The sequence below is a fragment of the Notamacropus eugenii genome, chromosome 1, assembly GCF_028372415.1.
Source record: "Notamacropus eugenii isolate mMacEug1 chromosome 1, mMacEug1.pri_v2, whole genome shotgun sequence".
Taxonomy (NCBI): domain Eukaryota; kingdom Metazoa; phylum Chordata; class Mammalia; order Diprotodontia; family Macropodidae; genus Notamacropus; species Notamacropus eugenii.
This window is the reverse complement of record NC_092872.1, coordinates 572,452,256-572,477,443: the sequence shown is the minus strand read 5'-3', so window position 1 is coordinate 572,477,443 and position 25,188 is coordinate 572,452,256. Positions and strand designations below refer to the sequence as shown.

The 25,188-nt window shown below is 38.2% G+C and overlaps 1 protein-coding gene across 1 annotated transcript in view; it reads left to right on the top strand.

The window, feature by feature from the left end:
* Positions 1-15,472: 15,472 nt before the first annotated feature.
* The window catches only part of CSMD1 (CUB and Sushi multiple domains 1), a 2,598,423-nt gene continuing 2,588,707 nt past the window's right edge, over positions 15,473-25,188 (top strand). Inside the window, exon 1 of the mRNA XM_072634370.1 lies at positions 15,473-16,102. Within this exon, the coding sequence (XP_072490471.1) occupies positions 15,982-16,102 (121 nt within the window). The 5' untranslated portion in view covers positions 15,473-15,981. The remainder of the gene's footprint in view (positions 16,103-25,188) is intronic.

The window sequence follows — 25,188 nt, the reverse complement described above, 5'->3', positions numbered from 1 at the left end:
TTTGTTGAATGGCTTTTTGTTTTTGGCTTTGAAATATTATGCTTAATTTCATCCAGTAGGTGATTCTTGATTGTAGTCTTAGCTCCTTTACCTTCCAGAATATCACGCTTCTTGACTTCAAATCCTTTAATATTGCAACTGCTAAATCCTGTATAATCCTGCTTCTAGCTCCCTGGTATTTGAATTGTTTCTTTCTCTCCCCTTGTAGTAGTTTGTCCTTGACTTGACAGTTATGAAATTTGTCCATGATGTTCCTTGGGATTTTTATTTTGGGATCTCTTTCCTAAGATGATCTGTAGGTTCTTCCAATGCCTATTTTGCCCTCTGGTTCCAGGTTATCAGGGCAGTTTTCCTTGATAATTTATTGAAATATGCAATCATGGTCCTCCTTTTGATTATGGCTTTCAGATAGTCTAACAATTCTGACTTTGTCTCTTCTGGATCTTTTTTCCAGGTCAGTTATTTTTTCAATGTTAAACTTAACATATTCTATTCATTTCATTCTTTTAAACATGTTTGATTGGTTATTTATTTCTCACAAGACCAATAGCTTTCCTTTGCCCAATTCTAACTTTTATTTTCTTCAATTAGCTTTTGTACTTCCTTTACCATTTGACTGATTTTACTTTTTAAGGAGTTGTTTTATTCAGTGAATTTTTGTACCTTATTTTCCATTTGGTCAAAACTACCTTTAAAAAAAATATCTATTGCCAGTTTTTAACATTCACTTAAACAAAATTTTGAATTTCACATTTTCCTCTCAGCTCCTCCCTTCCCCCAACCCAGGACAGCATGTATTCTGATTGCCCTTTCTTCTAATCTGCCCTTCCTTCTATTGCCTCCCACTTATCCTCTTCCCTTTTATTTTCCTGTGGGGCAATATAGATTTCTATACCCCACTGCCTACATATATCATTTCTTAGTTTCATGTAAAAGCAATTTTTAACATTCATTTTTAAAGCTTTGAGTTTCACATACTCTCCCTTTTGCCCTCCCCATCCTCCCTCATTGAGAAGTCAAGCAATTTGAGATAGGTTATACATGTGTAATCATGCAAAACATATCCATAACAGTCATGTTGTGAAAGACTAACTGTATTTCCCTCTATCCTGTCTCATCCTCTATTTATTCTGTTCTCTCTTTTGACCTGTCCTGCTATCAAAGTGCTTGCTTCCAACTGCCTCTTTTCCCAATCTGTCATTCCTTCTATCGCCCCCCCTTTATCCCTGCTAAATTTTGTGTTATCCTAATTGTGTTTCCACAATACTTAAATTGTTTCTTTCAGGCTGCTTGTAATACTTTCTCCTTGACCTGGTAATTCTGGAATTTGGCTATAGTATTACAAGGAGTTTTCCTTTTGGGATCTATTTCAGGAGGTGATCAGTGTATTCTTTCTATTTCTATTGTCCCCTCTGGTTCTGGAATATCTGGACAGTATTCCTTGATAATTTCTTGAAAGATGATGTCTAGGCTCTTTTTTTTATCATGGCTTTCAAGTAGTACCTTAATTTTTAAAGCATCTCTCCTGGATCTATTTTCCATGTCAATTATTTTTCTAGTGAGATACTTCATATTGTATTCTGTTTATTTCATTCTTTTGTTTTGTTTTATAATTTCTTGATTTGTCATATAGTCATTAATTTTCATTCCCTCCATTCTAATTTTGAAAAAATTATTTTCTTCAGTGAGCTATTTGGACCTCTTTTTCCATTTCGTTCATTGTGTTTTTTAAGACATTTTTCTCCTCATTTGTTTTTGGAGCCTTTTGTCATTTGAGTTAGTTTAATTTTAAAGTGTAACTTTCTTCAACATTTTTGGGTTTTCCTGTAGCAAACTGTTAACACATTTTTCATGATTTTACTGAATCACTCTCATTTCTCTCCCCAGTTTTTCCTCTACTTCTCTTACTTGCTTCTGAAAATTCTTTTTGAGCTCTTCCATGGCCTGAGACCAATTCATATTTTTCTTAGAGATTTTGGATGCAAGAACTTTGGCTTTGTTGCCATCTTCTGGTTGTATGTTTTATTCTTCCTTGTCACCAATGATGTAAGAAAATACCTCTTCATCAAGAAGAATCTGTAGTCTGTTTCTTTTTCCCTTGCTTGCTCATTTTCCAAACCAATTACTTGACTTCTGAGCTCTTTGTTAAATGTAGTGCTCCAGAAGCAACCTCTGCTTCAGCAGCAGCTGCTGCCACCCTGGGGCTCGGGCCAAGTGTGGGTCTGGGTCTAGCGTTGGGTCTAGGACTGGGGCCAGACCAGGCTCCCCTCTCAGTCAGGTGCGAGACCTTTGCCACTGACCTTCCTAACTGTCTTTGATATTTCTGGGTTGAGAAGTCTGTAAACCACAGCAGTCACTGTCAGCCACATTCAGTCCCCTAAGGCCTGCTCCAACTCTATCCATCCCTGGAGTTGCCCATGTCAAACTGCTGTGTTCCAAGCTCAGTGTGATAGACCCTTCCTGTCCATTTTCCACATTGTCTTGGGATGGAAATTTGCTTTTTATGTCCTTCTATGGCTTCTGTTGCGCTAGCATTTGTTTAGAATCATTTTTACAGGTTTTTTGAGGGGTTTGGTGAGGAGAGCTTTAGCAGGTCCCTGCTTCTCTACTACCATCTTGACTCTGCCCCACAAAACCTGCTTTTTGGCAGGCTTTTTTTCCCTATTCCCAAGGTATTGACTCTTTTCATAATTCTCTTGAATCACTCACATTTCTTTTCCAAATTTTCTTCCAGCCCTCTTATATGATTTTTAACTTTGTTTTTGAGTTCTTTCATGACTTCTTTCTGGACTTGATTCAACTTCTCATTTTTCATTGGGGTTTTGCCCATAGTTGTTTTGACATTGTTTTCCTTTTCTGAGTTTGCATCTCCATCTTCCTTCTTGCCATAATAACTTTCTATGATCAGATTCTATTGTTCTTATGTCTTACTCATTTTTTCTACCTTTTCTCCTTTCTTTTAAATTTGAACTCTGTTCCTGGGATGGAAGGAACACTACTTTAGGCTTCTTGTGTCAGGAAGTACAGGCCCTGGCTGTTTACTTAGTGCTGCACTGATGTTGTCCTGAGGCTGATGGGGAACTCTTGTTTTTGGTGCTAGGCTAAAATGGTGGGGTGTGGGGTGGCTAGTGTTGCTGGAGGATATGAGGTTTGGCAACCATAGTTCCCTTAACAAAGAAATATTCTATTAATTGTTATTTAAAAAAAAAACAACTAAATCTTCATAAAGTTTTGAAGTGTGACCTTAGACATTACCACAGGTCAAATCTGTGTTTCCCCACACCAATATTTAATGTCAAACTGAGGATTAATAAGTGGCATGGTGGAAATATATCACTAATTTGGAAATAGAAGAAGCAGATTTGCATTCAGGTTCTACTACTACTTGTGTGACCTTGAGAAAGTAATTTATTGTAATTCACTTAAACTATATAAAACATAAGGGGATTTGACTAGATCTCACAACTCCCTTCTCAAAGTTTAAATTTTCTCTAGGGAAAGCATTTCCTAAATATGTATTATCTACTTCAGAGGAAAGAAATCATCACAGAATATACTTGTTTAGAACAATTTGTGTATGAGAAACTTGGCAGGAATAGATCATGAATGTATAGAAAATTTAAGGCATTTCCAATAGGATCTAATGAAACTGGCCTTATGTAACAGGTTCTAAATGCCTTGGATAAAAAGAGTTTCATGAGATAAAAATTATTTTAAAATGATAAACAAGAAAAATTGGCTAATATGTAGCAATATTGTGTTGATGAGTTGTCCAGAGGCTACTTTTCAGGTTTATGGTTCAAATGTAAACTGTCATTAATCATCTACAGGGGAATAATAGCTTGTTGAAGATATTATGAGATAATTTTAAATAGATAGGTATAGAGAAAATGGTCAAATTATATGGGACAAGTGCAAACTGATGCAGAAGGGGAAACATGCTTATTAAATAGGAGGGAAGAACTTGGAAAGTAGCAATTCTGAAAGCAACTTGGGGATTGTAGTGGACAGCAAATTTGATGTGGGTGTACATTGTTAAAAAAATCACTTTCTTAGAAAACCCCTGATTCTCAAAAAAAAAGAAAGAAAAGCAAATGGTTCATTCTTCTCCTAAAAGAGAATTCTCCTAGAATTCTCCTTAGGGAAATTCCAGTATTGGAGAGCAGGTGAGGAAGGGTGGGGTGCAGGAAAAAAAAAACATAAGGGAGATAATATTATTAAGAGGCAAGGGCCCTGAACTTAGAATGAGAAAATCACTTCAAATCCCAGCTCTGCTACTTATTTATGTGACCTTGAGCAAATCCTTTCCTTGTTCTAGAACTCAGTTTCCCTGTATGTTGAAATGTAAAGTAGACCTAGATAATGCCTAAATAAGACATCTTTTGGATCTAAAATTAAGGTCAGAAATGATAAAATTATCAAAAAGAGGAGTAATTACTCTGTGAACCAGATTAAAATTAACAAAATATAGCTTGGCAGAACCATGGCTAATGATGGTGACATAAACCTCTGCATACATCAAAGATGATAGAGAGGGAATCTTCAGGAAAGAGCTAAGGAGCACAATAATTTTTTAAGATATGTCCTGGAAGATGCTGTACTTGGTGATATCAATTTTCATTTTGTAATTCTTCCCAACTGTAATGTTTTTATGGTAGATACAGGTCTTTATCATCTCATCCACAATCCCCTACTCTCCCACCTCCTAATGTTCTGAGGTTACCTAAGATAATGTGATTGGCAGAGGTTAGTGTGCAGTGTATGGTAGCTGATTAAGGAGTCCTTCTGTGCCCTCAGCATAGTCGGGAAAATGGAGTCCTGAATATCAAAACTAGCCGTTCATAGTAAGATAGATATACCAGACCAGAAAACAGATTCCTAATAAAAGTGATGGAAGTTCAGTCACTCTGACATTTAAAGCTAGACTGAACCAAACACTAGAACTGTGATAAAGGAAAATCTTGTTCTGGAAGGCAGGAGGGATTAAATAAATAAACTATAAGGGTAGTAGGGGTGTGTGTGGGGAAGTAATCATTCTCTTTGATGTTTCTCTGAGGCTGTTTATTCACTAACAATGTGACATATAATATTTGCAAAAAAATCTGTAGAGTTCTGCTTTTTTTCTTTTTTCCTATATTAGCATAGTGGATTATTTTCACGAGACAAAGCATGCTTGCCAGCTTTATTTTTTAAGTCATCCACCTAAATTTAAACCACATTCGGAAAACTAATTTTAGTTTACCAGGATGAAAAGTGTCTTATGAACCCTGAAATGATCAAAAATGTAATATTACAAAAAGAGATCAATTATAATATTCACTTAAACTTGTGTAGTTATGTAACATCTGAATAATTAATGTAGCTGTCTATGTAATCACATGGCAAGTTGAATACAACATAATAATTTGTTGTGATAATAATCACAGGAAATTGGGATTCTGCTGATGTGGTGCCCAGTTCTAATTAAGTCACTAAGAGTAAGTGTGCCTTCATGGAAACAACTGGCATTTGGATTTAGGAGGTCTGAGATGGAATTCTGGTTCTGCAATAACTTGGACAAGACACTGTCATCCTGTAGGGTTTAGTTTCCCTGTAAAATGAGGAAAGTTGAACTCTCAGTCTCCAGTTTCTTTTGGTTTTAAATTTTATTTAAAAACAATTAACTTTTCTGCATTTAACAGTCACCATAAAAATACTGGGTAGTACCTGCAGCCCTTGCCTTAAAATTATATTCTCCACAAGCTATATGAGAGCAGGAAATGTCTTTTTTTGCTTGTATTTGTGTGCAACAATGCCAGACACACATAAAATGCTTAATAAATGCCTGTGTATTAATAGAGTAAATATATATGTGTATATATATATACATATGTATGTATATCTTGTGTTTATGTATGTGTATTTTCATTTTGTAATATTTAAATTGTTAGCAAGGAAATTAGTTAAAACAATCTTATTACTATAACAGGGCTAGATGCTGAATTCATACATAAATACAGGAATTTCACGAAATCTTACATCAATAGATTTCAACCTGTTGAAGAAGGCATTTTTTAGATGGAGATTCTTAACTACTCACTCTTCCAATGATTTCAACTAGCCATTTATTTTAAAGCTTTATTGGGATGAAATAACATCATTGCACGGTTCCTAACTTACATGTGGTTATGGCTTAAGACTATTTGAATGTTTGTTTTTAACAGCTATTCTTTGAGGAAAGTTGTGCTATTATTAAACTAATGAGTTAGCCAAAATTTAGAGAAGAAACATGACTTGTATATTTCTGCATCACGAATAATTGTTGGACCTGAGAAATGAGCCCACATCTACACATTCACATATCTGACACACTTTCTGCTATGGTATGTTGACCCAGAGGTTAACAGGGCTATCTTGATAAAGATTTAATAAACATGAGAAGCTATTGTAATGATGGGCAAAGTAGTCAAAGTGGAATGACACATTAGCTGTTCTTTTTTTTTTAATAAAAAGTAACTTAGTAAGTAACTGCAAAATCCTACAAGATGACATTGGTGTGTTTTTTTTCAGTATTCAGAACAGATGCCCTTAAAGGATCTTTTCCCTCCTGCCAGTACCTGCAAGATATTTGATTCAGATAGGATGATGTGATGGATATATAATAGGATCAGATTTCAAGCTGGAATGAAACTCAGGGTTCATTTAGTCTAACCCCCTTAATTGTGCAGATGAGGAAACCTTGTCCTGGGGAAAGGAAATTATTTGCTCAATGTCACACAAGTAAAAGTGTCAGAGGTAGGATATGAATGCAGACCCTGAGATTCCAGACCCAGTGTTTTTTCCACTCTGCCACAAATAGCACTCTTAAGACACTGTGACCTAAACTCAGGGGGCAAAGGATGCCTATATTATATGATTTAAGGAGTATTAGAAAGGGTCCCTGATGAAGAAAGCATACTTTTCATTAACAGAACACTAATATTTGAGATATTCATTATTTTGGCTTTTCGCTTTGATATCTGTTAAGAAGACTCTGCCTTGGGAGATGTAGCATATTTTGTCAGAGTATCATAAAAATGTAACATATTACTGTTATATTTGGCACACATATTATTATATTGTATAATGCATATTATATAATTATTATTGTCATTATTATTATAATGTACATATCATTATAGAATATAGCATATTATTGGGCCCCCTATACTGCTAAGTACAGCCAAAGCAGATTAAAGTAGAATTGGGAAATATTTAACAAAATAAATTAAAAAATACAATAAAACATAGCAAATACATTGCAAAACTAAGGAAATGTACAACTAATAGGGATCTTTTTCTATAAATAGTTTCCAACATTTCTATATGAGATTGACACACTTGTATTATATATGTCAATTGTATGTTAGTGTGAATGAGTGCACCAAAGCCTTTCCAGAAAGCAGATTTTGATTGGGGAAGGTGAAAAAAATGAGTCATTTGAATGCCTGGTGTTGAAGGAAGTGGAAAAAAAAGCTAAGGGAGTTAAGAGGCACAAATAAGGAACACAAAGTCAATAGACTTCATCTATTTCAAAATTTCTCCTTATGCTGAGTACAGTTTATTCACATGAGTTACCCTAAATTTGACTTTCTGGTTATATCCCCACGATGTTCTTGGATCACTTGCTGTCAATCAGTATGTGAGAAGGCAAATTAATTTTAATAGTAATCATGCTTAGAAAGGTAAACATGTGGAATGAAATCATATAATATATATTAAAAGTAAAACCCCCCAAAATCTTTTTTCCTGTCTTTTCTTGTATTTTTCACAATAAATCCTTCCCCCACCCAGAACCCCTTTCACATACTTAAATCATAGGATTTAGAGCTAGATGAGACCATACAGATCAACTAGTTAAAGCCCCTCATTTTACAGATAATGAAACTGAGGTCCAGAGAAAAGAAGGGACTTGTTCCAAATCACATGGCCAGTTATCAGAGTTTCATAATTCAAATCCAATTCTGATTTCTGAAATGCAGGGCACTTTCTGTTTGTTGCATTCCTAACCTCCTTTGTATCCTGGTCTAGAAAGAGCTCTGAATTTGAAATAAAACTATCCAGCTCTTCTACTTGCTATTTCTGTGACCCCAGGCAATTCATGTCACCTTTATGTGTTTCATTTCCTTTTTCGGAAAATAAGCATTTGGTACTAAATGATCTCTTAGATCTCTTTCAGGTCCAAATTTTATAGTCCTGATTGCTTTCAAAGGCAAAACCACCCTCCCTTCACTCAGTCTTGAGTGTCATCCTTGACTCCTTACTTGTCACTTGCCCTATATCCAAATCTGTTGCCAAACTCTGTCAGTTTTATCTTTTCACTGTCTCTGGTATGCTTCTCTGTCACTTCCAGTACCCTGGTACAGGCTCTCATCACATCATTTTTGGACTATTTCCATAGCCTGCTGGTTTTTCTTCCTACCAAGACTCCCTCCATTTCACTTCATCTTACATTTAACTCTCAAAGTGATCTCTCCAAAGTGTGAGTCTGTCTATGTTAATCTCCTATTCAATAAACTGGAGTGGCTCCGTATCATTTCCAGATTTAAATATAAAATTTTTGCATTAAAGTCGAAAGTCATTTATAATCTGTTTCCCCACTCTCCACCTTTCCTGTCTTCTTATACCTTCCACTTCTCCCTCCAAAGTACTCTATGATCCAGTGACTATGACCTTCTTGGTGTTTCTCAAACATGACACGCCATTTCCAGAGATCTGAACCAAAAATAATTAAATAAATAAAATTAAACAATTTTAAAAGAACTTACATCAAAGTGTTGGTTTGATGGCTTAAATGAGATAGTTCATTTAAAATACTTTCAAAAATGTATACGTTATATTATCTCTAAATTTAAGTTATCCAAGTCTCAAGAGTGCTCAGGATCTTTGGAACTGTTTTATAAAACTTGACTATCCAAGTTTACTCATGTTTTGCTCTTTTCCTTGCTGCTTCATTGATTCCTAGTAAAGAGAGCTTCAAGGTAAGCACCATGAGAAAAGCAAGGTTCCATTTAACTACTAAAACCTGGTAAAGTTACATCCTTCCCCTGGGGCTCTAGCCTTGAAATTGTGAGTCTAAAAAGGGGATGCTGCATACATACTATGCTTGTTCCACACTAAGGGACATTGAGATAACGAAAGGTTGAATGACTGTCAAAAATCTGAATTGTTTTTTATTTCAGATAAAACAGGGACTGTTTAGTGTATGTGACTAAAACCTGAAAACCAGGAGAATCCCTCAATTTTATCTCAGATCTTACTAGAAGTAGGACATTGAATGGAGAAGAGGAAATGAATGTGGCAAAAATTGCTTCTCTTGAAAATCAATTTCAATAGTTATACAGAGGAAAGATGATTCCTTACAATTCTGAAGGCACTAGAGTTTCTTCATTTTGTAGTGAAGACACTGGTAACTAGAACTTTTGAAATAAACATATGCGATTTTAAAATCCTAAGGTATCCAGAGATGGCACAAAGACTTTTTTAAGGATAACAAATATAAACAAAGACAAGTATGAAGAATTCAAAGTAAGTACATAGAGTATGAGGAAAATGAAGGATGGAATGCTAAAACAGCCAAGAATTTTCCCCTTGGACATAGATATTTTTAAAGAAGCAAATACAAGCAATACAAGGAGCAAGGAAAAGACCTATCTGACTTCTTTAGCACTTTTACCCTAGAGAATTTAATAAACCAAATAGAGATGGAAGCTTAGAAGACTTAATGCATTTTTTGTACAGCACTTTGAAGGTGTGAAATGCTTTACAAATATCACCTTATTTGTTTCATCAACTCTGAGAAGTAAGTTCTATTTTTATCTACCTTTTACAGGAAAATGAGATAGAGATTAATTAACTTGCCAACATCACATAGTTAATGTATCTGGAGTCAGATTTGATCTCAGGTCTTCCTGACTCCAGGTCTAGTACTTTATCTAATCTAGCTAGCTTCACAGAAATCCTGAAAATAGAGATGAATAACATGCAATGATGAGAACAGTCTCTGAAAGAAACTATAACTGAGGACCTAGGCATTGCTGACCAGATAGAGACTTGCCAGTTTCACAATAAATTCCCAACATTTCAGAATTGCCAGAAATAAATAACTGAAGTCATTTCCCAAGTTACAAGTTTTGAGGTCTACAGTACCAAGCTATGTGGGTACTTTTCTTATCTCTGCTTTTGGATTTTCCTTACTAATGAGAAAAGCACAATATTGTTTGCCTGTGTTTTTTGCAAGTACATTGATATTTCATTAGTCAGTTCTTTGAGTAGGATTCCTCTCTCCTCTTTTCTTACAAAGAATGAACAATGTTTATGAAATAGGTTGGAGAAGGGGGAAGGGACATTTCCATTTATCCTCTCCCACTTCTTTTCTGTTCTTGAATGATCTATTCCTCTTAGACTCTTAGGCTTTACTTTAGAAAAAGCCATCTCATCAAATCAAACTCCTGCTTTCTTCCTTCAATCTCCCTTCCCACTTCCAAACACCACCTTGTTTGTTTGAAGCTTAGCAATAAAAGGAGAAAAAGAAAGTCAAAGTGGCTAATACTAGCTATTCCTTGATAAAGCTTTGAAGAGTCTGTAGAAGTCCAAACTGATCCTGCACTTTTCCTTGCTCCATAAATTCTAGGTTTGGCAGCTAGCATTAGATCAAGGAGGAGGTCAGAATCTTCAGGGATATAAGTTTCACCTACCTTCCACATTCTCTATTTCTTGCCCCTCCTCTCCCCTTCCCTTCCTTCCCCTTCCTTTCCTCCTCTCCCACCTCCTCTCCTCTTCCTCTCCTCTTCCTCTAATGCTCTCCTCTCCTCATATGAAATAGTCATAGTAAGGGGAAAAAATGACTGCAGCAATCCTAAGTCTGTCACATTCTAATAGAGGAGAGTTTTTCCAACCCTCTAGCCATAATCTTCAAATACTAATGACTTTTTAAAAATAATTTTAATTTCTTGTATTTGTCACCTACATTTGTAAATATGTATCTTCTTTCTATCATTCCCAAAGAACAATAGTTTATTTAAAACAACAATAAAAATGCAGGGGTGTGTGTGTGTATGTGTGTGTGTGTGTGTGTGTGTGTGTGTGTGGTAAGGGGGGAGCATTCAATAAAACTAGTCAGCAAATTGAAAAATTCAGATATATACAATGTTCTGCATCTTTTCAACCTCTACAAAGATTCTAGAGGAGGTATTTTCTCAGCTTTCTTCTCTGGAGCCAAGGTTGATTAAAATTTCATAGCATCCACTATCAATTATTTTGTTGTTACTCTTCTAGTTATAGTTTTGTAATCATTATACCTCGTCAAGTTTTAAATCTCCCATCCAATAGTGCTTCCATCACTCCTTGCATATTTCTTCTGTTATCAATTATTGTGTGACTACTAACCTCATATTCCTGACTATGTACAACAGAAATGATAATCCTTAAGCTTGGACAAAGTGTTACATTTTTTATTATACCCCCAAAGATTCTCCTGAATTGCTTGCCTCTTCCCTATCTGTTGGAATCACTTCAAAAATCCTGCACTCTCCCCACCAGACTTCCAGGTGACTGCTTTCCAAACGTCTGCATATTCTTTCCCCCATTTGGTTCTAATTATATCTAGACACCAGCATTTGGGTCTATAGAACTCTCCTTCCTAATAATCCATTTTTTCAGGTCATTTATTCCTTTTTGTTTCTTTTTCACTAAAATGTGTGTGAATCTCTGGTTGTTCCCCCAGCATTTTGACATAGCCTTAGTAGAATCTTGCATTGGGGACTCTGACATCTCTGTCCATGGATTACAGTTAAGTAATGCACTCCAATAGTGAAGTGTTCTGGGCATAATATTGGGAAAAAATTCAGAAAGCAACCTGAAGAGAGGTAGCTGTAGTCCTGAATCTACAATAATCCTTTCGAGTGAATTCCAAGCTAAGTCCCTTGTATTAGTATCATGTTGTTCATGGAAAATCTTTCCTTCCTTTTAAAAAAGGAAGACAAAAATATCTAGCTACATTAGCTGATGTCCATTAGATGGAAATTTAAAAGATAGAATAATTTTGGGGAATGTCTCTCATGAACAGGTTCCTTATCTCAAAGATGAAATTAAGGGAAAGTATTAAATCAGTTTCTTTGCAAACAAAACTAGAAAGTCTGGCCACTAGATGGCAGCAGTGCCACATCTTTCTTTTGCAAATTAACAGGGTCTTGAGATTCTGGGTAAAACCTGCAACATTAATACACAAGTACAAGCATATTACAAAACCAGCCTATCTCATTTGATGGCCATTTCCTACACTCCTTAGACTCAAACTCGGAAAACAATCTAGCATTAAAAAAAAAAAAAACCTAGGAATCTTAAAGCTACATACATAGCTATGTGAATAACCTTGAAGTACATCCTTTGTTTCTCCTAAAGGGTGACTGCAGGAAATATTCTGCATTAATTATGGAGCAAAGGGTGGAGAGTCATTGATTTCAATTTTTCGTGGATTTGAGATAAACAGATCTTTATCCTTTCAGATTTTCTTATACAGTGGACAAAGGAAAATTTCTATCGAATGCTTTAAAAAAAGGGGGGGGGCAAATGGAGTCAAATAATCTTAATTCAAGTATTGTCTCTGAAGTTTACTACAACCTATGTGACCTTGGTTGACCTCAGTCAAATGCCTTTCCTTTTCTGGATCCAAATGGTCTTCTTCATAAAATGAATGTATTGGACAGGATATTCTCTAAGATCTGTTCCAGGTATATTTTGTATTTAGGGTGGAGGTGGGAGAAATGTTCACATTGTAGTATACCTTTTCACACTATTGAATTACTTCACTGTTAAATGCAAGAGTGGACACTTGTCCTAAAATCCTTGAATGCTACTGATTGTAATGATATTAAAGCAAAACTCTTTCATGAACACTAACCCAGGATAGTTGGATTTTAGAAATGTTTTTTAATGGCAGAAATCCTTCTTGGTGACACGAGTCATTAGGAATGGCAGTGGAAAGAGAAGACACCGTTTCTCAAGGAGACTTCAGCTCTTTAGCTCCCAAAGGAGATCAATTTGTTCTGATGAGAAACTTGAAATGAACTATTGGAGCACTTAATGGGTCTTAAAAAGCATTTTCTTTCAGTTGCTGAGCTATAGATACTGCCCAAGGTCTGATTTAAGATCATAGAGTGGATGACCCTCCCCCATACACCACTAGCTCAGCTCTATGAAGAGGACACAAAATTATACGTTGTGAATTCCATAGGGATAGATTGAGCTGCCCTCTCTTCTAATTCTCTCAGTAGGAGTATCAGTAACAACTTCAAACTACATATTGGGAAACCTAAACTGATAACTAAGGTTATATATTTCAGAACTGAGAAGTCCCTTGTTTATATCTTTCTTACCTTTTCTATCCTCCCACTTTCTACCCCACTCCTACACCCCAATATTGTCCCCATTGTATATGTTTGCTTATGTCTTCAATTATTCTTGGCAGGGTAGGGGATGACTAACTAGTAAATTGGAAAATATTTCTTCTTGTAAGAACAACCCAGTATAGATGTAAAATAAGGTAAAATTAGCAACTATTTTAGTCGTCCCCACCCCTAACCCTCATACAGAGAACATAGACTTTAATTTCCTGAACTACCAGTATTAAGGATGTGGATTAATGATAATGGATAATCAAGATGTAAAATGCAATGGAAAAATATTCTATGTGCATTAAATTATTACCTTGGTACAAGTTTTCCAGACTTTGTGTGTTGTTATGTATTGTCACACTCATCATATTACTACTCTGACAAAAAAAAAAAAAAGAAGTTTATTAGTTTAATTTTATAACAAAACCTCAGGGGCATTTCATTACAATGGGCAGATGGGAGGGGGGTGCTTGAGATTATAATGACCAATAGAGTAGCTATGTTGTTGTATTGTTTCTGTTCTAATAGTCTAAGAAATTACTTATCTTTTAGTTGAACATTCTCTACTAAAGTAACCTACATTTTGTAGGGCCTGGAAATCTGCAGAAACCCTCCTGTCTCAGTTAAAAAAAAAAAAAGTTTTGCTCTGGCACTATCTCTACTATTTTATATTTATCATTTGAAAAAGTGTTGTAGATTTCTCAGCTTTCATATAGCTTCAAAACTAATAAAAGTTACCCATTTTTTCCACAATGTCTTTTGAAAATATCCATATCTACTATGTGTTCAGAACACTTCTGTACAAGCTTGCCCTTTAGGTGACTGAAGTCAATTCTAATCAATATTAAAAGTGATCACCATTTCACTCCCCTCCTCTGTGTTTCAGCTCTTCTAATTAAAGAGTTTTTTTGATATTCCATAAATAAACTTAACCGAAGACTCAATCTATTTCTCTATTCAACACATTTCACATTTTTCTTTTGATAAAAAGAATTATACATTATTCAATATTTAAATAGTAAGTTATATAAATGGTGTTTTTCCACACACACACACTCTCTCAGAGAAAACACACATGCCAGTTTTTGTGGCTTCTTTTTCACTTCCTGAAAATAAGGACATGAGATTTCAAGCTAGAAAGGCATCTTAGGAATCTTGGGAGCAGGTTGAGATGAATTTTAAGTGAGACAACTAAGGGTCAAGAAGGAAAGAAATTTGCAGAAATCATTAGTAAAAATAATTAGTAAAGAGCAAGGAATTGAACCCAGGTTCTCAAGTTCAAATCCAATCATCGTTTCAGTGTAGATACTGGCTCTCTTATGATCTGAGCCACAGACTTGGACATTTTAGGTGCCCCAAGTAAAGAAGTAGAAACACCATTCCAACTACTGCATTTAGTTACCTTCCCAAGATGTTAATGTCAAAATTCAGAAGTGATTACAAAAGTAAATTGATGAATGGAGTCAAGGGTAGACAATTTAGTAAGAAATATATTTATTTTCTTTGCTTTACTTGGATAATTTCTTTCCATTCTCCACTTCACTAGGATAGCAGGGAGCTGTCCAGCCTGCTTTCTTTTCACACACCCAATGTACCTCCCTTCGTTCCTTTTTTATAACTTAGGAGAAGACAGAGTCAACAACTCTGGACAGGGAGAGATGTACCAGGGTAGGCATCTCTAACCTCCCAGAACTCCTCCAGTTGCTTTCAGTCACTGATTGCATTGCTTGTCCCTTAAGGTTATTTGTTTTGAAGTCTCACCCTCTGGAGAAACTAACAAGTCTGGATTCTTAAGTGTGGTAGCTAACTACCATTAAGTAGAATAGAGAGCAGTATGTTGCAATGAGCACAAGGGCTCTTTCTAAGGTTAGTTCTGTTTGTTTGGGATTGCTGTGACTCCCCCCTCCCTTTCCCCTTTCTGTGGGAAGGGTTGGTTGAGTCCAGCATCAGTAGCAGCTCCTTGTACTGTTAGCAGTCTGTCTACTGTGCTCTTTGCCGTGTTCTCTCTAGTCTGGATCCATCCCTCCCCCCTTCTGCCTCTCTCTCTCTCTCTCTCTCTCTCTCTCTCTCTCTCTCTCTCTCTCTCTCTCTCTCTCTCTCTCTCTCTCTCTTTCTCTCTCTCTCCTCCTCCTCCTTCTCCTCCTCCTCACACTCACTGGATCTCTTCTCCTGGTGCCTCTTCTATCTGCCTTTCCCCCTTTTCTATCTCTTCCCTCTCCCTTCCCCACCTCCCCACCCGCCCCCATCCATTCTCAGCCTCCTCCCCTGAGTGCCTCTGTCCCTCTCTCTCCCTCTGCTCTTTCCTTTCCCCGCTTTGGACCGTGCCAGCTACCTAGGCTCTCCCATCTCAGCTCTCAGCAGCTCAGCCCTGCAGTGGCTCCGGACTTGATGCTATGAGAGCAAAGCTAGCCGAGCGCCCAGTCCTGCAGGAGGCGTTGGATGCACTGGCGGTCTCGGGACCGGGATCTCTCATCTCCTCGCTTTGCCCTTTGGTGATTATTTGGCAGCAGTCTTAGTCCCACTGTTCCTCGGAGGAGACGGTCACATTTGAGGAGAGCCATTGGTTTCTATGTGTGGAATAACTGCAGACATGACTACGTGGAGGAAGACCAAGTCTCTGCCGCTGCTGTTGCTAATGCTGTTGCCGCTCCTGCTGCTTCTGGGCGCTGGGCTAGTCACTGCAGCGAAGGGTAAGAAGCAGCTTGTTGTTGTTATTGGGGTAGGGGTTAAATCCCACAAGGGGAGTCTCCCCAAATGCAAGTGTCTTTCATGGTCGCCAGGGTACACAAGTAGCGGTATCCGCTGGATAGCTCCCTGTCCCTGATGCTCGTTAAATGCAATGACCAGGAAAGAGCTTGGAGCCTCATTTTCTTCCTCTCTCCACCTCACCATTCCTCGCTTCCTGCCTTCTTTTGCCTTGACTCCCTTACACACACACACACACACACACACACACACACACACACACACACACACACACTCCTGCCCCCCACCTCACTCCTGGTGTTTGGGCTTAGATGTATTTCTCTAATTTGTTGGTGATGAGTTGTCCAAGAGAATTGAGCCAAGCATGAGTTGGATAGAAACTGAGCTGTCTCTGTGCTCAAATGTTTCAGGGATGTGCGCTGAAACGATTCGGGCTACACACGGAGGTAGTTTCCCAACAGTTTCCCAATCTTTCACACTGCCACCCCACCCTTGCCCAGAGTCAGTTAAAGAACCTCCAATTGCGCCTTCAAAAGCAGCAGACCTTACAAGTTCATATTTTACGAAGGTATTGTTTTCAGTAGAGAGCCCTCCATTCGGGCTATGCTTTCCACATCCTTTCCACCCCACTCTGTTTTCTCTCTGCTGCTGTTACTGCTGCTGCTTCTCTACCTCCCTCCCCTTACCTCCTTTCCCACCTCCAACGCACCGGGGGTGCGATGTGTAGCTAGCTATGCAGAAAGTCGCCCCCAGCTTCCTCTACCCAGACTTCGCTCCTTCTAAGTTGGTAAGGGTGAAGTGCGTGAAGAAAAAAGGGGCTCCCAAGAAGGTTTTATCTCACACTCCAGTGACAGAGAATTGGACTTATTTATAAATGTATTTATATACATCTATATAGAAATGAGAGAGGGAAGGAGGAAGGGAGGAGAGAATAGGGGGGAGGAGGGAGAAAGAGAGAGAGAGAGAGAGAGAGAGAGAGAGAGAGAGAGAGAGAGAGAGAGAGAGAGAGAATTCTAATTCCTGTCAAGAGAAAGGAATCTCTCTTTTTTCTCGTAGTTTATTGCTATTGAAAACTTGTTTTTTTGTTTTTTTTTTTTCTCCTTGAAATGAGTTAGGGAAAAAAAAAAATACCTAAGTGAGCTACAACTTGGACGCTGGCAACAGTCCCTGCACTTGTCTATTAGCTGGAAACGACAACAAAGTCCCTCTTGATTCACTTCCCCCTCCTTAGTGATACCCTTTGAGAGAGAGATGGAGTGTGTGCTTGCACTCAACTTGGAAGAGGGAGGGGGTAGAAATGGAAAGATGGGCCCATTTCCTCATTTTAGACCTTTTTCTGATGCTTTCTCAGTATTACTTTAACTCCTGTGGAATATTCGTCCCCTACACCTAACCCCAATTCTTTTCTAACCATTTTAGAGGAGGAAGTTCTCATCCTTTCCGTTTGTATTTAATTATGTTAAAGTCTATTGCTCGCTCATTCTTGGGGTTAAAAAACAAAACAAAACAAAACAAAAAACCTCTTACACAGAGAATTCTTCCATCTTATTTTCCATCCATTATCCGTTCCTCTGCTGCTCCAGTTTCAGGGGTGATTGACAAGGCAAAAAAAGACTATATCTGGGCAGAGGAAACTCCAAATCAGAAATGCAGGGATTTGAGAATTGCTTTTCCTCATGCCCTCCGCTCTCGTCCAGTGGGAAGGCGGGACTGCCTGACAATTCCCTTATCTCCAACCCATTCCTCTACTTTCCAGTCCCGCCTCCCTCTCCTTATATTCCCCCCCCCCACTCACCCACTTACATTCTCTCTCTCTCTCTCTCTCTCTCTCTCTCTCTCTCTCTCTCTCTCTCTCTCTCTCTCTCTCTCTCTCTCTCTCTCGCTCTCTCTCTCGCTCTGTCTCTCTCTCTCCCCTCCCTCCACATACACCCAAAGACACGTTGTGATTTCTTAGGGGATGCGCAGTATCAGAGAAAGCGCAAAAGGTGTGTGTCTCCAGCCTAGATAGTGCTCAGCCCCGAGCTTCCCAGGTCTCAGAACCCTGACACTGATTGAACCTTGAAAGATTTTGCTCTCACTCCATTCGCTCTCTTCAGTCTTAAATACATCTCTGTCAGCTCCTGTTCCTGAGACACTGCCGGGGAGTATAGGGAATGCCAGGGCACTAGGCAACCTCTGATCTCATTTTACTTGCTGAGAATTAGTAATGAAAAAAAATAAGCGGAAAACTGTAAGGGTTTTGCTTGGAGTGTGTGTGTGTGTGTGTGTGTGTGTGTGTGTGTGTGTGTGTGTGTGTGTGTGTGTGTGTGTGTGTTTTGAATATGTGGGGGAGTAGTTCAGTTGGAACACGACAGTTTGGGGTTTTTGTTTTGTTTTTTTGAAGACAATTCCTGCCACCCAACTCTGCAAACTTCCAACCCCCTCCCGCCCCACTCCCCTCTACTGGTGCCCTGGCTTCAACCCACTGACTCCTTCTGTCACTCCCAGCTCAGTGTTCCTCGCATCCCAAACGAACTCCTATTCCACCAGTCCTTTCCCTTGCAATTAGTAAAGATTTCTGAGGGGAGACTGCGTGCACATTTTGCTGCTTCTGCCACTGCCTTTGCTCTTAGTGCTGGTGCTGCTGTTTAATAATCCACACACGTGTCTGTCGACACCATTCAGTGCCCTAGCCCGCTGGGCTGCCCGGCCACTGGTGGGGGTAGCGGGGTCGGTAACTGACGTAGGGAGTAGTACCTTGAGCATGGCAGTCGGGGAAGAGTGGAATACCCTGACGCCGAATCCCAGAGGAGGGACAGTCAGGCTGAGCAGGCGCCAGGGGAGAAGCTGTGACAGAGAGATTTGAATCTCTCCCATTCGCCCCCCATTCTCTCCCCGCACATACTTGTCTCACGGCTGAAGTGAAGTCTACAGCGTTGGGCTCGTCTCCCGTATGCTGTGCTAAAATCCGAAGAGTGAAATACAGACGCGGACAGGTGTCTGCTCTCACATTCTTCTCTATTCAGGAGAACTGTGTGAATCTGCGTGTGTGTGTGTGTGTGTGTGTGTGTGTGTGTGTGTGTGTGTGTGTGTGCATTTGTGGTGGACGGCGCTGGCTGCTCGAGGGAGCTTGGACTCTCTTGGTGACTAGATACTATTGCCGGGGCTGTGGGGGTGTGAGGTGCCCTCTTCTTGTATCTCACCTGGAGTGAGGCCCACTCTGGAGCCTGACATTTCAGTGGTCTGTATCTGTGACACAGAGGAAAAAAAAACAAAAACAAAAACAAAACTATGTGCTCTCAAGAATATGTGTATATTTGTGGGTGGGGGTGCGGGTAACAGGATCCGAAACACAAACCTAGGTAGGAGGTCACGATCTTCGGAAGGCTAGAATGGCAGGCGGAGACTTAGCCAGCAGGATGATCAAAATCGGCATTGATCATCCCTCTTCTAGTTTCCAGTGCCAGGGTCTGCGCTCTGGCTTCTGTCTGAAATAATCTCAGCTACTCTCGCCTGTCCAGCATTTGCCAGGCAAAGATTTCACTGTTGTGGGAACCTGCTTCTGTACTACAGCTTTACGCAAGGACCAAGGTCCTCCTGGGCTTAGACTCTACCCTGCGGGGGCGTCTACTGAATTGACACTCTCGGTGTGAATCCAGGGGGGAGCTAAACAGAGCCAAGCAGGGACTGTCCTGACCGAAGGCGAGACGCCTTTTTTCGTGAATGCTGCGATCCAGGGCAGCTAGGGAAGTGCCTTGTGAGCTTTGAGGAGCTCAGTTTGCCTTGAGCTGGCTGCATTTGTGATCGTCCTGAATACTTAGTATTCCTGTGAGCAGCTCCAATCCTGTCTTTCTGAATGTCTTGTACCCATCGGCAAAACATAGCAACTCATCTAGGCAGTCTTTTTATGTTAATTTTGAAGTGTGTTTCTGTGTGCGCACGCGCTTGCGTGCCTGAGCACGCGCGCGTATGTGTTGAAAGGGAGAACGTGTTATTTTATTTCAAAAGTTAAAATCATGAAACACCAAGCTCCTTCTATATTTCACTTCCTCCCATTTGTAAGTCATCAGTTTGCAAGGGGTGGAAGGCAGAAGGGGAGGTTATGAGCAAAGGGGAGGACACACACACACACACACACACACACACACACACACACACACACACACACACACACACACACACACACACACACACACACACACACACACACACACACACACACACACACCCTTTTGTCCCATGTTGGTTTACTGTCTGTTTTAGTAAATGAAGTTTGTTGCTCATTTGTCTCTTGCTTGTATGTAGTGGCAAGGTTTCAGTAATTCAGAGGCATTGCAAACTCAGAACTCCAAATAGGAACAGACATCCTGCTCATCCAAAGCAAATCAAAGTCTAAGCCACATCAAGCCCACAAAAGGTATTTCCTTTTATCAAATCTTATTTAATATTTTATATTTCCCAATTACACATAAAACCAATTTTAACATTGCTTTTTTTTCAAATTTTGAATTCCAAATTCTCTCCCTCCCTCCCTCACCCCCACTGAGAATGCAAGCAATTTAACATAGATTATAGAAGTGCAGTCATGCAAATCACATTTCCATGTAACTCATTCTGTGAAAGAAAATAAAGACAAACTACAAGAAGAAAAATAAAGTAAAGAAAAAGTGTCTTTGACCTGCATTCAAACTCTACCAGTTCTTTCCCTGGAGATTGACAGCACCTTCATCTTAAGTCCTACAGAATTGTCTTGTATCATTGTATTGCTGAGAATAGCTGTTATTCATAGTAGATCATTATATAATGTTGCTATTTCTGTGTACAATGTTCTCATGGTTCTACTCATTTCACATTGCATCAGTTCACATAAGTCTTCCCATGTTTTATTTTGTTTTGTTTTGTTTTGTTTTTCTGAGAGCATCCTGCTTATCATTTCTTAAAGCACAATACTAACACCATCATAATCATGTACAACAATTTGTTCAGTCATTCCCCAATTGCTGGACATTCCCTTAATTTCCAATTCATTGCCACCACTGAAAAAGCTTCATAAATATTTTGCACATATAGGTGCTTTTCCAGTTTATTTATTTGATTTTAGTCTCTGGGATACAGACCTGGTAATGGTATTTCTTAGACAAAGGGTATGCATGCTTTCATAATCCTTTGGGCATAGTTTCAAATTGCTATCCAGGATGGTTAATCAGTATACAACTTCATTACTAGTATATTATGTTTTAATTTTTCCAAATCCTTTCCAACATTTGTCATTTTCCTTTTCTGTCGTATTAACCAGTCTGAAAGGTGTGGGAGAGTAGCTCGGAGCTGTTTTAATTTACATTTCTCTCATCAATAGTGATTTAGAGCCTTTTTTCATTTATTAGAAATGACTGATTACTTTGTCTGAAAACTGCCTGTTCATATCATTTGATCATTTATAAATTAATGGATGGGTCTTCTTTCTATAAATTTGTGTGAGAAATGACATCTTAATGAGAGAAATTCACTGAAAGTGTTTTTTGTTTGTTTTCACAATAGTGATTAGGAACTATGTATTCTCCTCCATCCTGTTATCCCCTTATTTATACTATTTCTTCTCTCCTTCTACCCTGTCAATTCTCAAGTGTTTTGTTTCTGACTTTTACCTTCCCCAAACTGCCCTCCCTTCTTTTAGCTCTGTCACACACACACACACTCTCCACTATTCCTTTCTCCTCCTACTTTACTGCATGGTAATGTACATATCTACATCTAATTGAATATGTATATTATTCACTCTTTGAGCCAATTCCAATGAGAAAGGTTCATGGCCTTCCCTCCCTGCTTCCCCCCTTTCCCCCTCCACTGTAAAAACTTCTTTCAGGCATATTTTATGTCAGATAAGTTATCCCATTCTACTTCTCCCTTCCCCTTCTCTCAGTCCATTCTTCTTTCTCATCCCTTAATTTTATTTATTTATTTTAGATAATCATATTATCACATTTAACTCATACATCTGCTTTCTGTCTATGTATACGTCTTCTTATTTAATAATGAGAAAGTTTTTAGGAGTTATGCATATCATTTTCCCATACAGGAATATAAATAATTTAACCTTATCAAATCTATTATGATTTCTCTTTCTTGTTCACTTTTTTATGCTTCTTTTGCATTTTGTCTTTTAAAGTCAAATTTTGTATTCAGCTCCTGTCTTTTCATTAGGAATACTTGAAAGCCTTCTATTTCATTTTATGTCCACTTTTTCCCCGAAGAACTACCCAGCAATTTTGCTGGGTAGGTAATTCTTGGTTGGAATTTTAGCTCTTTTGCCCTTCAAAATATCATATTCTAATCCCTTTAATCCTTTAATGTGCAAGCTGCTAAATTTTGTGGTATACTGACTGTGACTCTATGATTTTTGAATTCTTTCTTTTTGGCTTCTTGCAATATTTTCTACTTGACTTGGGAACTCTGAAATTTGGCTATAATATTTCTGGTAGTCTTCATTTTGGGATCTTGTTCAGGAAGTGATCAGTGGATTCTTTGAATTTCCATTTTACCTTCTGGTTCTGGAATATCAAAGAAGTTTTACTTGATAAATTTTTTAATGATAATATTTAGGCTCTTTTTTGATCTTGGCTTTGAGTAGTCCAATAATTCTTAAATTATATCTCCTAGACCTATTTTCAAGATCAGTTGTTTTTCCAATCAGATATTTTGCCTTTTCTTCTATTATTTTTTATTCTACTGATTTTGTGTGTTTTTCTTTGTGTCATAATTTCCTTAGTTTCCACTTACCCAATTTTAACTTTCAAAGTATTATTTTCTTTAGCTAGCTTTTGTACCTACTTTTCCATTTGATCAATTCTACTTCTTAAGGAGTTCTTCTCTTCAGTGATTTTTTTTTTTTGGTATATTTTTTTTCTATTTGGCCAATTCTGCTTTTCAAGGCATTCTTCTCTTCACTGGATTTTTGTTCTTTTTTTTTTTTTTTTTTTTTACCATTTGGCTTATTCTGTTTTTTAAGGTCTTATTTACTTCAGTATTTTTTGTACTTCCTTTACTAAGCCATTGATTCCCTTTTTTAATGATTTTCTTGCATCATTCTCTTTTCTCTTCCCAATTTTTCCTCTGCCTCTCTTACTTGATTTTATTGAACTTTTCTGTGGCCTGAGACCAATTCATTTTTTTTTTTGGAGGCTTTGGATGCAGGAATTTTGGCTTTGTTGTCTTCCTCATAGTGTGTGTTTTGATATTCCTCATCACCAGAGTAACCTTCTTTCGTCCAAATATTTTTTCTGTTGTTTGATCATTTTCCAGCCTATTTCTTGACTTTTCACTCTATGCTAAAGTGGGGCTCTGCTTCTCAAGTGGAGGGGGCTCTATCCTAAGTTTCAGATTTTTTGTGCAGCTATTTTCAGTGGTAATTTGGAGACCTGTAAGTTTTCGACTCTTCTAAGGTGGTATGATCTAGAGAGAGGTATGTTTTCTCCTCTCCTGTACTGTGCACTGGTTTATGAGTGATCAAAAGCACTCTTTTCAACCCTGAAACTGTGACTAGCGTCCCTGCTTCCCTGCAGCAACAAGCTCTGGTGTGCTAGTGCTCCTCCTCATACTGGAACTGACCCAGGACTGTGACCCAGATCCAAGTATAGGCAATGCAATAGAATCCTGACCCTGGTACCAACAAAGGGATCCCTGTAAATTGCCTTTTGTCCCATTGTCCAATAATCTTACTATCTGTAGGCTGAGAGGTCTGGAAACCATCACTGCTGCAGTGGATTTAGTTGCCTGGAGGCCTTCTCCTGTTTAGCTAGGGCCTGGTCTACACTGGAATGGCCTGAGATGGGCTGTATTCCTCTCTCACACTAGTGCAATAGACTTCTCCTGATGACCTTCTAAGTTGTTTTGGGGTGAAAAATCGTTTAACTCCATCTTTTTCTGCGTGCTACCACTCTAGAATTTGTTTGGAGTTATTATTTAAAAGACTTTGGAACGGTTTGGCGAAAGAGTCCAGGTGAGTCTCTGCCTTTACTTGGACATCTTGGCTCCATGTCAGATGGAAAGGTATATCAAAGATGCACATCCATACACAAACACAGAAGTTAAAGAAATTCACTCAACTCTTAATATCCTTGATATCCAGCAAAATGTGAAGCATCCCTTTTAAATAAGGAATACAACTCATAAGGAAGCAAAATAGAAAATACAATTTACATTTTGAAGCTCAAATTAGTTTAAGCTAGCAGTTGAATCCTACATATTTCTGAATTGCTAAATCTGAATACTTCTGTGAGTCAGTTGCTTTTGCTAAATATACTTAATTGATCACCAAGTAGAAGGGACTGCATAATGGCTCATTTTAAGCCCCATTTTCCCCTTCTTGAAAATAACTTGCAGTATTCAGTCACCCATTTAAAAAAATCTTTTTGAAGGATTTTTTCCCCTTACATCATTGCCTTGCAGATTAGAATTTTTCCAGAATGCTTTCCAATGCTTCTAGAACACATAACAAATTCCTGTTTTGGGATTTCAATTCTTGAAGAAAATCAAAGGAAAGACTTTCTTCAAGTAAATGCTTTGTGAAACTTGAACAGGTGAAGCAATTCACATCACTGAACCAATTCATTAAAAAAAAAAACTCAAGGAATATCAAGCAAGTAGACCTTGTCCAGCTGTCAAACACCATCAACTTAAGCCAAGGATTGTGAAAAATATGATACACATGTTGATATGCAGCAGATGGGTAAGATTTTATTAAGATAATTGCCAGAGGTATAATTGTTAATATTTTCAAATGCATAACATGATTTTATTGAGGAAATTTTTTTCTTATTCTCTAATTTATGGTCAAAATAAAAAGTAAATTCTAAGAAGATTACAGTTCATGAACAGACATGAACAAAGGCAAAAATACATTTATTGCTACAGAGCGCAACGACTATGCTAACAAGTGGCTTTAAAAAAAATTACCACATTGTAGAAGCAGAATACTGGATTAAGAATGACAAAGACCTAAGTCCAATTCTTGCCTCAAACATTACCAGTATTACTCTATTAACCTGTCTTCCCTAGTTTCTTCACCTGTAATATGTAAGGGTTGAACTCATGA